The sequence below is a fragment of the Cannabis sativa genome, chromosome X, assembly GCF_029168945.1.
Source record: "Cannabis sativa cultivar Pink pepper isolate KNU-18-1 chromosome X, ASM2916894v1, whole genome shotgun sequence".
Lineage (NCBI taxonomy): Eukaryota > Viridiplantae > Streptophyta > Magnoliopsida > Rosales > Cannabaceae > Cannabis > Cannabis sativa.
This window is the reverse complement of record NC_083610.1, coordinates 48,264,108-48,279,985: the sequence shown is the minus strand read 5'-3', so window position 1 is coordinate 48,279,985 and position 15,878 is coordinate 48,264,108. Positions and strand designations below refer to the sequence as shown.

Below are 15,878 nucleotides of genomic sequence, written 5' to 3'. Positions count from 1 at the left end.
TAAACTTTAAACCGATTTTTCCTTAAACCGTATTTTCAAAACACATGTACTATGACATTACAAATAACGACAAAGGTCACTTGTTAATTGTTTGATGTTAGTTACCAAATCTTTGTAGTCATTCAACTTTAAACTGAGTTTTGAGAACATTTAAAAAAAAAAAGATTGAAACCATACCATATCAACTCCCATTACTCTAACCAAATGTACCATTACTCTAACCAAATGTAAATAAACAATAGCCCCCTTAAATATGGTTTTTCATAACATAGTAATGAGGAAAAATATGGAATATAGAACATTCTCATTGCGCTACTTCACATAACAAATACGAAGATGTGAATAATATACAATTTTGCAACTTCACATTGAACCCATTGACGAAATTTGCTACAGAAATTAGAAATGTAGAAAACATAAAATTTTGAGAACGTTGTGGGTACTTCATACCAAATGAAATTTTCGTCATCATCCACACGGTTCTATTAAGATCTACACAATTAAGTTAAACAAGTTTTGAGAACATAAGACATACAAAACATTTGCATTTTGGGACAACCCATATCTTCAACGCAATATAAGTTGGACAATGATGAGAAGGCAAATAAAAATGATAAAAATTAATTTTCTAATAACATTCTCATTGCGTTTCTTATCTTCTTCGAAAATCTTGATTTGGTTTCGCAATCCAGGTGTAGCATCTGTACTTCTCTTACCATGTGATTTATCGATCCAACAAAAGTAATCACATCCTCGACTTTCATCGTTCTCCTGAGTTGAAAATAACCCTATTAGTTTATCATGGCTGCCTAAGTACAGAAAACATAAATGAGAAGTACTTTTGAATCTAAAAAGACAAAACTCTTACATAGTGTGGACATCCGAAGAATCGACGACCAGGATTTGCTCTACTACTAGAAGTCCAAACATAAGCTAGATCACCACAGTAGCAATGGGGGTGTCCCTGAAGTGAATTTCTCCAAGGCGGACCACCCCCATCGAACCCGCATGAGTCTTCTCCACCACCAGCCACCATGTGCGATGTACTATAATTTCTGAGTGAGGTGTACAAATTTTTTTTTTTTTTCTAACTATGGTGGAGATAATGTGTGTCACTCACAAGTAAAGGGGGCACCTGTTTATATATAGGCTGTTCCAAATGAGTTAGTGGTGGGAAAATGAATTTTTTTAAAAAGTTTTCTAACATTATCAATCTTGGTGCCAAAATAAACCCCAATTTCAAAACCTAATTCGTACAACATAATAGGGCATGGCTGATTGTTTCGTTGGGAAGCGTATCATGTCATGTCTCAACTCCTTTCTTTTAAAATAATATTTTAGTGTTGTGTGAATTGACAAGGTCCATCAATTGAACAGTGTACGTCCCATATTACATTACTAAATATTTGTTAAATCCATTAAATAATATTAGTAGGGATGCCAATATTAGTAAACATTAAATATTTTAATTTACGTTGATTGAAATTTAATTTTTCACAATTGTTACTCAAGTTTTGTTGTATTTGTGATAGTTTAATTATTGGTAATAGTCCAAATGGAAAAAACGATCGCATCGCACCATTTTCCGCAGTGCGAGTTCTGCGATTTTTAGTTTCGCGGTGCGACTGCGGTTTGAGAAATTGGAAAAACCGCATGTATGGATTGGTTAAAAAAAAAAGGGTCAAAAACTACACTACCGACACTGCAAACACCCGAATATATTATTACCACACTTAATGATATAAAAATACAAACAAATACATTTATAAAAGTCTTGATTAATATTTCTTTATAATTATGTAGTTTTTTTTAATATTATATATAAAAAAAAATAATGTTGTCTACAGTGAACATCCTGTTACTATCGCATCTCCGTCATGAAGCCGAAAATTACATGTTGGAATATTTTTGACAAATTTACAATTCTTCACGGGGGGTTCGTTATGGTAACAATGAACATCCCGTTACTATCGCATCTCGACACACGGAGTTAATGCGAGTCACGGTAAGTACTCGTGTTAGCATTGGTGTAGCGAGTCACTATCCTCGGGATCAACTCACCGAACGTCCTCTCGGGCTAGGGTTCTAATGAGCGGCAGTCAACCTTTCGTAGCACTCACACTGTTACAGGCGGTGTTTTCTGGTTAATGCGAGTCACAGTAAGTACTCAGGTTAGCATTGGGGTAGCAGAGTCACTATCCTCAGGATCAACTCACTGAACGTCCTCTCGGGCTAGGGTTCTAAGGAGCGGCAGTCAACCTTTCGTAGCACTCACACTGTTACAGGCGGTGTTTTCTGGTTAATGCGAGTCACAGTAAGTACTCAGGTTAGCATTGGTGTAGCAGAGTCACTATCCTCAGGATCAACTCACTGAACGTCCTCTCGGGCTAGGGTTCTAATGAGCGGCAGTCAACCTTTCACAGCACTCACACTTTGCTTACGGCGGTGTTTTTGGTTAATGCGAGTCACAGTAAGTACTCAGGTTAGCATTGGTGTAGCAGAGTCACTATCCTCAGGATCAACTCACTGAACGTCCTCTCGGGCTAGGGTTCTAACGAGCGGCGGTCAACCTTTCGTAGCACTCACATTCGTCGGGGTGTTTTCGGTTAATGCGAGTCACGGTAAGTACTCGTGTTAGCATTGGTGTAGCAGAGTCACTATCCTCATGATCAACTCACTGAACGTCCTCTCGGGCTAGGGTTCTAACGAGCGCAACCTTTCGTAGCACTCACACCGTTACGGGGTGTTTTCTCGGTTAATGCGAGTCACGGTAAGTACTGTGTTAGCATTTGCGTAGCAGAGTCACTATCCTCAGGATCAACTCACTGAACGTCCTCTCGGGCTAGGGTTCTAATGAGCGGCAGTCAACCTTTCGTAGCACTCACACTGTTACAGGCGGTGTTTTCTGGTTAATGCGAGTCACAGTAAGTACTGTGTTAGCATTGGTGTAGCGAGTCACTATCCTCGTGATCAACTCACCGAACGTCCTCTCGGGCTAGGGTTCTAATGAGCGGCGATCAACCTTTCACAAAGGCACTCACCTTCATTACAGGCGGTGTTTTTTGGTTAATGCGAGTCACAGTAAGTACTCAGGTTAGCATTGGTGTAGCGAGTCACTATCCTCAGGATCAACTCACTGAACGTCCTCTCGGGCTAGGGTTCTAACGAGCGGCAGTCAACCTTTCGTAGCACTCACACTGTTACTGGGGTGTTTTCTGGTTAATGCGAGTCACAGTAAGTACTCAGGTTAGCATTGGTGTAGCAGAGTCACTATCCTCAGGATCAACTCACTGAACGTCCTCTCGGGCTAGGGTTCTAACGAGCGGCAGTCAACCTTTCGTAGCACTCACACTGTTACTGGGGTGTTTTCTGGTTAATGCGAGTCACAGTAAGTACTCAGGTTAGCATTGGTGTAGCAGAGTCACTATCCTCAGGATCAACTCACTGAACGTCCTCTCGGGCTAGGGTTCTAACGAGCGGCAGTCAACCTTTCACATCACTCACACTGTTACAGGCGGTGTTTTCTGGTTAATGCGAGTCACAGTAAGTACTCAGGTTAGCATTTGCGTAGCAGAGTCACTATCCTCAGGATCAACTCACTGAACGTCCTCTCGGGCTAGGGTTCTAATGAGCGGCAGTCAACCTTTCGTAGCACTCACACTGTTACTGGGGTGTTTTCTGGTTAATGCGAGTCACAGTAAGTACTCAGGTTAGCATTGGTGTAGCAGAGTCACTATCCTCAGGATCAACTCACTGAACGTCCTCTCGGGCTAGGGTTCTAATGAGCGGCAGTCAACCTTTCACAGCACTCACACTGTTACTGGGGTGTTTTCTGGTTAATGCGAGTCACAGTAAGTACTCAGGTTAGCATTGGTGTAGCAGAGTCACTATCCTCAGGATCAACTCACTGAACGTCCTCTCGGGCTAGGGTTCTAACGAGCGGCAGTCAACCTTTCGTAGCACTCACATTGTTACTGGGGTGTTTTCTGGTTAATGCGAGTCACAGTAAGTACTCGAGTTAGCATTGGTGTAGCGAGTCACTATCCTCGGGATCAACTCACCGAACGTCCTCTCGGGCTAGGGTTCTAACGAGCGGCGGTCAACCTTTCACATCACTCACACGTTACGGGCGGTGTTTTCTGGTTAATGCGAGTCACAGTAAGTACTCAGGTTAGCATTTGCGTAGCAGAGTCACTATCCTCAGGATCAACTCACTGAACGTCCTCTCGGGCTAGGGTTCTAATGAGCGGCAGTCAACCTTTCGTAGCACTCACACTGTTACTGGGGTGTGTACTCAGTTCATCATGAAGCGTACCGGATTCACTATTCTACAGTAATGATCATTTAAGTCTAGCGACGGCTACTCTGCGAAGAGTCACGTCAATCATAAGAAAAAAAGGACATTCTCCATAAAAACCCTACAGCACCTAGGGATTTCACCATGCATCACCCATGGTATATTCATCGGAAATGCCCAACTTTATGGATACTTACAGACACATGTGTAAGTACAACTCTAGGGATTGCCCCACTCAAACACTATAAATACCCCCTCAAAGCTCATTTAATGGGGTCGGAGAATCTTGGCTGCTTAAGAGCAAACAGAGAAAAAACTCACCAAGAACATTCTTTGTATTAAAGAGACAAACATTCTCCCAAGTGTAAGAGCTGTATTAAAACATCCATAAATATCAGTGGCTCGTGGACTAAGGCTCATTAACGCCCCAACCACGTAAAAAGTCTTCATCTCGCTTTCTTATAGCTCATTATTATATTCATATTTTATTAGTTGCCGAAAACCTCGGTCAACAACTAGAGTCACTTCTTGTCTTAAAGTACTATTGTATTCATAACATTATACAGTTTTGTTATTAAATATCTATATTTATATAGTATTCAAAAAATTATTGTAATCAATGGCGGTACTATGTTGCTGGGACCATGGCCCCTCCTCACATTTTGATTTTTAAATGTATATCTATATTAATTGCTTTTTTTTTAAATATATATTTCTTGATAGAAAATTGACTATTTCAAAACTCAAAAGCTCATAAATGGGCCAATGATTGGGCCAATGATTATTTATGCTTTTATACTAAAACAATTTTGTTTAGAATTGTATCAATATCGTTCTGGTAGACGTGCTATCTATTTCGGCATCTAAAAAAGTTTTGGAAAATTTTACAATACACCACTCCTTTTTAAATGAATATATTGATGCACCATATTTGTTTTAGAATCTAAATAATTTTCTAGTCAAATTTTTTCTTATGGTCGTGTACGTTATTTCTATTTAAGATATCCTGTAAAATTTTAAGAAATTTGAAAAATTTTAACACGCCGAAAAATAGGATTCAAAAAGTGTGTTGCACACGTGACTATTTTATTTTATAAGCGTGTGAAATAGATTGTTTGAACACTACTTTCTATATTGTAAATTATTCCGAATTTGTCACAATTTTATAGAATATCTTAATTAACTATAACGTAAACGAATATGAATATGAAAAAAAATTACACTTCAAATTTATTCTCAATGTCGAAATAGGTAAGGGTGCATTACTGCACCCCTTTTAAGGGGGTGCATTGTAGAATCACCCAAAAATTTTTGGTCTTTTTTTTTTTTCATAATCGCATACGATGTACTTATTTAGGACCATATATAAAATTTTCAAAAAATTTTTAATAGTTTACAGTACCGAAAATAAAGCTCAAATAGTTATTTACCACACGTATAAGAAAAAACAGTCGTATATTCAACTAAATATTTAAACCTTATTTTTTACACTATATACTATTCCAAAATTTCTAAAAATTTTCAATAATTGTAATGTACGCAATTATGGAAAAATAGTTCACTAAAAGTTGTCCTGAATGCTAAAACAAATACAACCCCTTAAGGGGTATACTATAAATTTACCCTATGCTCTCAATGTACTAAATTCTTCATATTTGTCCTACAAAAGAACAAAAAATCTTTGTAATGTACGCAATTAGGATATTTGTTGCTACATGTGATAACAATGGGAGCAACATTTACCTTATTTAAATACATAATTTTTGTTTAGCACAGTGAACCAATTCAATGTTGTCACCGAGCATGCATATTGGTTCCAATTACGTCTTCCAAGGAAAAGTTAGTAGGGGGTTGGGTTTGTTGATACTACGTTTTTCAAGGGATTGAAAAAGTCAAATAAATAGCTTTAGGTTATTTGTAGCCGTACCTAGGGTTATATTATTAATTATTATTTTTAAATTTTTGTCAAGACTACACTCAACAATCACATCCACAAGTACTATATATACCCCTCTCCCTCTCCTTACTCCTTCACAATTTCGTAGTGTTTTCTACCCTACAGAACTCACTCCCTATATGTAGACGTGTGTATAATATATTAAAAAAATAAATTATGTATTGTTGTTGCACCAAAGTGAAGATGTGCAAACAGAAGGATTGGTATGCACTGCAACCGTGTGTTGTAGGTGCATCAAGGGAATTTCAGCAATTCAATAAATCATCTCATAACAAATTTTGGTAATAACTCAACTCTTTATGTCTATTTATTTCAATATTATATTATTACAAATTGTTTCTTAAAAATTTTATGTATGTGGTACATGTGTATTCAGGAAATGTTGACGAAGGTTTGGGATGGGTGGACTAGGGTGGCGGGAACTACTTCCAAAACGGCCACCCAAATATGTCATCCTACCGAACCTTAACCTCCCGAGTGCACAAGGCGACCGAGGAATGAGTGTTATTATATTTGACACAACGGTGCGCCAGACTCTTGAAGAAAAGATATGCGGGAGGCGAATGTCAGCGTTTTTTACAGTCTTAGGTCAAATTGCTTCCTCATGTACAACCTACTGATTTGACCGTATATGGATTGATGGGAAAATATTATTAAAATGTTTATTATTTTAAAATACAAAAAGGTCTTCCTCATTTATTTAAAATTGTTTTTTAGGGTTTTGAAGGATTTGTTGTTTACTTTAAGTGTTGAAATTATTATTTTATTGTAAAAACGTACTTAGCTGAGTTTTACATAGTTATATGTCACATCGTATGTACTGTTTGAGATTCTATTAACATTAAGTTTCTTTGATATTAACCCAGTGAAAATTCAAAATGTATATTTAAATGACACACATTATTTTCATTCATATTGACTTCAAAGGTTTGTATATTTAAATAACTATTTTTTATTTTATTAAAGAAGGTAATACATCCTACACATGTCAACTGATTATTGGACATTAGAATTCAAATACAAACTAATAACAACTTTTTCTCTCACAAATTGTACTAATTTCTTACACGTACAAACTGAACCAAACCATAACAAAACCGGTCAATAGGTTGGTTCAAATTACGTCTTCTAAGGAAAATTTATTAGTTGGTTGGGTATGTTGAAGTAACGGTTTTCAATGCATTGACAAAATCAGGTTTGTATTGGTGTCATATCACCCCATCTTTAGCCGTACTAGTTTCTATTAATTATTATTTTTTAATTTTTGAAAAGACTACACAACACAATCACATCCACAAGTACTATATATACCCCTCTACCTGTCCTTACTCCTTCACACCTCAATTTAGTATTGTTCTCTTTCCTAGAGAACTCACTCCCTTCCTGTACACATATGTGTAGGGATAATATATGAAAAAAATAAATTATGTATTGTTGTTGCACCGAAGTGAAGATGTGTAAACAGAAGGATTGGTATGCAATACAACCGTGTGTTGTAGATGCATTAAGGAAATTTCAGCAATTCAATCAATCATCTCATAATAAATCTGGGTAATAACTCAACTATTTTTGTCTACTTTTTTTCAATATTATATTATTACAAATTGATTCTTAGAAATTTTATGTACGCGCTACATGTATATTCAGGTAATGTTGACGAAGTGTTCGGACTGGTGGATTAGGCTGGAGGGAACTACTTGAGACGCCGCCAAATCTCCCACCCAACCGAACCTACCCAACCTCCCGTAGTCCACAAGGCCATCGGCGGATGAGTGTAATCATATTTGACACAGCCGTCGGTGCGCCAAACTTTCTTGGACGAAAATCGACACGCGGGGTGGAAAACTAAAGTCTTGAGTCAGATAAAGCATCATGTGATAATAGTACTGATATTATAGTATATCTCAATACAACCTACATTTTTCAGTGTAAAAAACATCCTAATTAATTTATTTTGGGATACAACTAAGTTATGTACAAATTCTGTTCTATTGTGTATGTCTTTGTAACTGTAAACTTAAATTTTATTTGGAATGGAAATATGTTCACTCAATATGTGCCATTGAGTTTCACTATTTCCAATAAGTTACGAACAACACTTGCAATGTCAGATTTTAAAAAATAATTCCAAAATAAAATAAGTGGATGAGCTAGGGTTTTCAAAGTAGATGGTACACCCTAATGTTGTGACCTTATACGGATTAATGGTACAAAATTAGTGAAATAATGACATATAATTACTATCAAGTAATTAGTAATACCTTTGAAATTATTAATTATTATTTTTAAATATTATTTAATTTGAAATTTGAACTCACTTCACAATTTGGGTTGGATTTTCCAAATGTCTTTTTCCAATGCATTGACAAAGTCATCTTGATTGATAGGGTGTACAGTCTAGTCAAATCAGGTTTTAAATGAAAATATTTAATATTAATTTTACCAACACGGATTCATAACATCTTAATGGTAATGGTAGTTGGGTGTTCACTTTTAATATTGGAAATTTGTAATGTTTAAATAAATATGTGAAAAATTGTAATGTGGTTCCCAAAAATTAATTAGCAAATATATTTGTGACGTATTTCAATGTACGGCAGAAGATGGATCTCCCATATCTCAATAAGTTCAAGTTTGAAAATAAAGTACATCAATATACGTGCACAGTACGTCACACCGTAAATACAGTATGGTGCAATTATGTTTACTCAATATTTGAATTTAATGAGATAATTAGAAGTTGTTGTCAAATGTAAACTATAATTTCGTACATATTTATTCGTAAAATACTTATTTTAATACAGTTTCAACCATTTCCTATTTACGAGTTGTACTAAATTTGGACTACTACCCATTCTTAATAGTCCACATTCTTATATTGTTGGGAATTATTTCAAAATTGTCCAAATATTGTAATCTTCTTACCCAAGTATGGACTATTAATTTCCTCTAATTTTAATTTCTGCATACTCACTAAAAAAACCAATTCGTCTTATCAATATTTAATTTTCTGTCTACGTCCTACAGTGTACTCACTGACGTTAAATGGAATATTTCATATGCTTTAAATAACGTACGTCAGAGATGTCACAGTGTAACGTCAAATCAAATTCAGTACATGCAGATCTCATGGGATTCCCTGATTTGAGTTAATTAAGATACTATATGCAAACACGAAACCTAGGTATATTACTTAAGGAGATTTAATATTTGTTGGGCTGTAATATACTAATATCACATTTTTGTTATTAAAATTTGGACAAGTGAAATGTTAATAAATTATTGACTACTGAAATGAGTGGATGTCATATCACATTTTTTATTTCACCATTTAAACCATGTACTTATTATTTCAAGATGGTGATGTGACATTTTTTTTTTACTTCAAATCTGGAAATTATTATTTAAATCAAAAAACCGTACGTACTATTCTTTTTAATAGAAAAATGTCACATCACATAGTACTTTTTTTATATTACTTAGATTTTGTTTGGATTTGATTCACTCTATTAACATTGGTTATCTAAATGGGTAAATTGGGATTTTTTAGATTGTCGTAAGTGGATATTACCATTGTCAAAATTTATTAACTATTAAATGGTTTAATTGGGAAAAAAAAAATCCATTATTAAATTACATGAACCGAATTACGTGTACATCAACCCACCAAACCACTATATAAGTAAAGGTTAGGTTTTACAAACTAAGCATTTATTTTGAAACCCCGTTTTACTATTTCCTAAATCAAATGGACCCTTACCAAAACTTCAACCCTTTTGAAACAAGTCCTCCAAAATCCCCACCGCATCCTTTCTCTTCCACAAGACCCGTAGGTACACCGTCACGGAGTCCAAGACTCCGTTCAGCCTCCATGTCAGGATGTCCAAACTGTGCAAGGCTGGAGTCTGTTCTCCACGAACACGAAAAGCTGACAAGGAAGGCTCATTCACGAGCCACGGAGGCCAAGCAGGAGTCGTACAAACTGGCGGAACACCTGTACCATACAGCCCACTTCATGCAAGAAGCCAACACTTCAAGACAAAAATTAGAGGGTATCATGGATGACATTCTCGACTACACCGAGGTGTCCATACCCCACTACCCACTTCATGTAAAACAAGAATCACCAATCACTACTCCAAGAGAAACTCCTTCACGACCAAAGTCCCCGTTCAGAGACAATAGCCCTCCGTCTCAACGGAAGTTCCCTCAAGTTATAGAACTTGATTGAACATCCGTTCGGTTTCAATCGTGGTATTTTATATATATGTAGTGTACTTTTGTTACAACTCATCTCATATGGCCGTTCTATCAACTTTTTGTTATGCCATTTAATGAGATTGAAGAACTTACCTCCATTATATATATAGTTGTGTGTAACTCTACTATATTATTTTAAGTCTATTTTCTTTCTGTTTGCAGTTGTGATTTCACAATGATTCACTTCACTTTTAATTCCACAATTAATTAATGAGGAAAGTGACATTAATACTGCAAAATAAACCGAAGTACAGATTTCATAACAAATACTGATAGTACATTATAGCATCAAAATATAAAATAACATAACTTGGACACTAACACAAAGCATCATTTACTGTTTTTTGGAGAAGTATCCACTCCTTCTTTGTCCCCAACTTCTACATCATCTCCATTTCGGTCCTCACCTTTGTCAGTCGAATCATTCATGTTGTCCTGTTCGGGTGATTTATTTGCACCAGAGCATTCACCCTCATCAAACAGTGAGGAAACAGAATTCAGGATAGCCTCTTCATCATTATCATCATCAGAATCCCACATGCAGGGAAACTCATTAACACAGCAAAGTTGTCTAACTTGCTGCCCATTGAAGCATTGTCCCGTCTCTCCATGTAGACATAAAGCAGAGAAAGCTTCTATGAAAGATTCATAACGAATTATTTTTATGGACGCATCAGAATTAGTGTTTTTGCTTACAGCGTCTTCGTACCTACTATAGATACCTTCATTTGGTCCATTGAAAATAACCCAGTGTGGACTCGAACTCATACTTGATATATGTAATGCTAATAACTAAATTACAAGTTAATTTCTCTATAAACTTGAAAAATTTGGATTGGAAAACGTCTCAAGTGTGTTATATAAGTCGTGGAGAATAACCCTACAGTACGTTTTTTAGTTAGCTGTACTCAACTGGGATGTACTCCATTGGGCACATCTGATGTGTCAAAAGAGGGGTGGTTAAATTTCTGAATTACACAGTTAAATACACGTGTAGGCGTACGTAGTATGGTCAAATGTCAACATTATTCATCAATCCCGTTTTCCCGAGAAAACCTAATGTACTACTTCGCATCGTTCTAACGTACAACGACGGTTTAATTCATAAGAAGATGTAGGTGAATGGCCCATTAATATCAGCCCAACATATATAAATGGGAGAAACTACCCATTCTACTAAAAAATGTCATCAATTCATACAAAAAAAAAACATCCTTACTTTTCAATCTTTATTGTCCAGAAATACAAAAATGTACTATTACTTTTATCCTGACGTACGAAGTGGTTTAATTCATTAAAAAAGGTTGGTAAAGGCCCATTCATATAAGCCCAACAATTTTAAATGTTACCACCAACCCATACAACTCAACAAAATATCTAAACCCAAAAATCATACAATAACATTATTTTCCAATTAATTTATTCAAAAGTAAATGTAATTGTACTATTTTACTGTTCAAACGTACGAAGAGAGTGGAATAGAGTTTCCAATATTTGAGAGGCCCATTAATATCAGCCCAACACACTTAAATGTGATCACCAACCCATATTACTCTACAATCTGAGGCATTCAATCTCATAAAATCTAATTTAAATCGACTCACCACTATCTTTCCCTTAGTCTTCATCTCTAATTCTTCGATATCAATAACAATCGAACACTGTAACTCCACTCCAGTACATTAACGTCGAAGGAACAATTGGTTACTTATCAGTAAGTCCTTTTTTTTTATCTTTCTCGAAAACCATTCCTTACCTATTAACTTTATCATTTAATTTGTTAATTCAAACAGATACAATATGGAGGCCGAGTCTCAGGCAGAGAACATGAATGAGGAACAAACCTACGAATGGGAAAGCATAACAACAGAGCTAAACATCACAAAACCAGTGAATGAGATTCAAATATGTGACGTCCTAGGCAAGAGTCTCGACAAACTGGGAAAATGGGAAGCATTCTACGAAATGTATGCGAAACGGATGGGTTTCGGCACAAGAAAAGATGATGTACGACGTTCTCACGGAGTCATCGTAATGCGCAGGTGGGTTTGTTGTTCCGAGGGTTACAAAAGAATCACAATAACGGAAACACAAAGAAAAAAGAGACCTCATGATGTCACTAGAACCGGATGTCAGGCAGCATTACGTATTTTACTCACACAACCATCTAACACTTGGAAATGCAAAGAGTTCAGCACAATACACAATCACGACCTCGCTTCATCAAGTGAGGTACAATTTTTGAGATCATACCGAGTAGTGTCCGATGGCTTGCTTGCCCAAGTTAGGTCGATGAACTCAGTTGGAATTAAAACTGCCAACATAATGTCTCATGTTGCTTTGCAAAGTGGAGGTTACGAGAGAATGCCATGTCAACTTCGAGATGTCTACAACAGGGTTGCTGGTGCCAAGCGAGAAGAAAAGATAGAGACGGACTCGGAAGGAGCGTTGGGATTTCTTGATTGTCTCGCAGAGAGGGATCCAAATTTCTTCGTTGTATATCAGGTGGACGAGGAGAATCGATTGGCTAACTTATTTTGGGCAGATGGAAACTCACGTGTCGACTATGTGGCTTTTGGGGATGTACTAGGGTTTGATACCACCTACATGACAAATGAGTACAATAAGCCTCTCACTGTTCTCATTGGCGTAAACCACCATTTCAACACATGCATCTTCGGGTTCGCTCTACTCCTCCACGAGAAGCTTCCATCCTATCGTTGGCTACTTCAAAAATTTCTCGAATGCCATGGAGATAAGAAGCCAAATGTTGTAGTTACTGACCAAGATGTGGCCATGAAACAGGCCATCATGGAACACATGCCTGATGTGACACACCGTCTATGTGCTTGGCATCTCAATACAAATGCTTCCAAAAAGGTTAAAGATCCGATCTTCTTGAAAATGTTTAAAGATCTAATGTACAACTACTACGAGGAGGAGGATTTCGAAGCAAGATGGTTAGACGTCGTCGAAACCCAACAACTAACAGATAATGAATGGTGCCAAACAACATTCGACACAAGAAAACAGTGGGCAGAAACTTATTTAAGGGGTTCATTCGTTGCAGGAATGAGAACCACACAACGTTGCGAATCGATCAACTCAGCCCTAAAAAAATTTTTAGAGAAGAATTATTGCTTGCGCGAGTTCGTAACAACCATAGATATGACAGTCTCAAAGCTCAGACACAACGAGACTGCAAATGACTTCAAAAGCAGATGCACTCGACCTCACCCACCTAATCCTACATGCTTGACCACGTACTACAACCAATGTGCTGAATTCTACACAAGAACTATGTACCACAAGGTTGCTGAGCAGCTTGATTTAGAGAATAATTATTTTGTCATAAGTGAGGAGCAAGAAGGAGAGTGGCAGATATACACCATTGGAAAGTTTCAGCATCCGGAAGTCCGATACCGAGTTCATTACTGTGAAGGCCAACGAGCACTACACTGTAGCTGCATGCTATATGAAAGTCAGGGGTACCCTTGTAGACATTTATGGGCTACAATGAAAAGATTAAACATCAGAAGAATACCTAATACTCTTCTCATGAAGCGATGGAGCAAATCCGCGAAGACAAATCTCCACCTACATTTTAACCCCCCGGCCCAAGAACAACAACACATTTATGAGATGGCTAGGTTTGGATCTCTCAGCTCATTAACTTATAACTTGACTTTCTATGCAGCAAAAACAGAGGATTCGTACACGCGTGCAAAGGAAGAGATTGAACGGCTAACTCTAATGTTCAAGGAAGAATTTGAGATGAGTTCCAATCCAGAAGGACAGACGCCACAACCTGGAAGATATCGTAACAACCCCAACATTATTAAAGACCCTGAAGTTGTGAGAACAAAGGGTACGGGAAATCCAAGGGAAGGACCGAACGGGGAGCAGATCCCAAGAAACTCAAGACATTGTCGCATTTGTCGCTCATCAGGCCATGATTATCGGCGGTGCCCAAACCGTCAACAGAATACTGGATCTCAGGGGCAACAGTCAGCACACAATCAACCAACAACTGACTCATTCAATGAACACTCCAACGCGTATTTCCCTGAACCGCCTTCCACCACACAAGAATCATACTATGGTCATTCATATATATAACTAGCTATTTTTAACCGTTGATGTTTTAAGGTTTATGACTCTAGTTATTGCTTCAAAAACTCTACATTTATATACTTCATGTTATGTTTGCCGTGTTTAAGGTATTTATCTCAACAAATCTCAAATTTATAATTAATGAACAAATAAATTATTTTACCCAAGAAAATTCAATCTTATAAGGTCAAAAATTTCCATAGTAATTGTATTTTTTTATACACAATAATAAAAATAAAAATAATACACCAACTTAAAACTCAATATATACCAACACATAATTTCATAATTTATAACAAATTATTCTTAACAATGTACTACGAAACAAATATGAATGTACTCTGTACGTGATATTTTGTACTCGGTACGTGATATTTTGTACACTAATTTTACTAAACAGCATGCATAAACAATTAATGTACTCGGTACGTGATATTATGTACTCAACTACAATTCCAAAATTACATACATGATGTAAAATACCAAAATAACCCCACTCCGACAACATGGACCCACTGCCTACAGTATATTTGTACAATTAACTGCCACGAACAGTAAAGCTGTTGTACTTTTTTTTACTTTAACTGACGTGAACAGTAATTAAATTGTACCTTTTTTTTTTTTAATTAAAAATACAAATTTACAACCGGTTACCTAACCTAGAATAACCGGTTGCCAACTTAAATAAATAATTAAAAATTATAACTATTCTAACGTGGGACCTACCTGCCGTACACGGATTCCAATCCGTGTTTTGCACATTTGGGCACAAAATCGGCTGCCTATATATTATTCCACACTATAAATGAAATTGATTTATGCAACTACCAAAATAAAAATATCGGATTCTTACAATTTATTATATAATTTAAAAATGCACAAGCAACTTCATACTTAATTATCATTTTAATTATCTATTTTACTTAATCAACAAACAAATAAAAAATTTATTATGGAACAAGTTAGATTGATCATACATCATTATAACATTGTAAAGTAAAAAATTAACATTCCTATAATTAAATTGTTAAAATTAATGTCATAACCTAAATCTTTTATATAATAAAATTTCATCACCAAACTCGGAACATAAAAAAGGGAGTGATGAATGCACTTCTAGCTATAGTAATTTACAACATATGAGTTTACAAAAATATTTGTATTATTTAGAAGAAATATTTGTCCATTGAGATAGTTGACAGGTGCATTAAAAAAATGTCAAAAACTAGATTGTCTCTTGTAATTAGAGGG

At 36.2% G+C, this 15,878-nt stretch overlaps 2 protein-coding genes and 1 long non-coding RNA gene across 3 annotated transcripts; 2 read left to right on the top strand and 1 right to left on the bottom strand.

Annotated features, from left to right (window-relative positions):
- Window positions 1–275: 275 nt before the first annotated feature.
- On the bottom strand, window positions 276–1,135 carry LOC133031808 (uncharacterized). The gene is made up of 2 exons (XM_061105501.1): window positions 869–1,135; window positions 276–771 (listed from the first exon to the last, which is right to left on the bottom strand). The coding sequence occupies exons 1-2, from the start codon at window positions 1,034–1,036 to the stop codon at window positions 568–570; spliced, it is 372 nt and encodes a 123-aa protein (XP_060961484.1). The 5' UTR covers window positions 1,037–1,135; the 3' UTR covers window positions 276–567.
- A 4,867-nt stretch (window positions 1,136–6,002) lies between these two features.
- LOC133031894 (uncharacterized) lies at window positions 6,003–7,063 on the top strand. Its single transcript, XR_009684941.1, has 2 exons — window positions 6,003–6,535; window positions 6,631–7,063. It is a non-coding gene; the product is annotated as an uncharacterized LOC133031894 (long non-coding RNA).
- Window positions 7,064–12,314: 5,251 nt separating this feature from the next.
- On the top strand, window positions 12,315–14,633 carry LOC115718019 (protein FAR1-RELATED SEQUENCE 5-like). The gene has a single exon (XM_030646986.2). The coding sequence runs from the start codon at window positions 12,315–12,317 to the stop codon at window positions 14,631–14,633; it is 2,319 nt and encodes a 772-aa protein (XP_030502846.2).
- The last annotated feature ends 1,245 nt before the right edge of the window (window positions 14,634–15,878 follow it).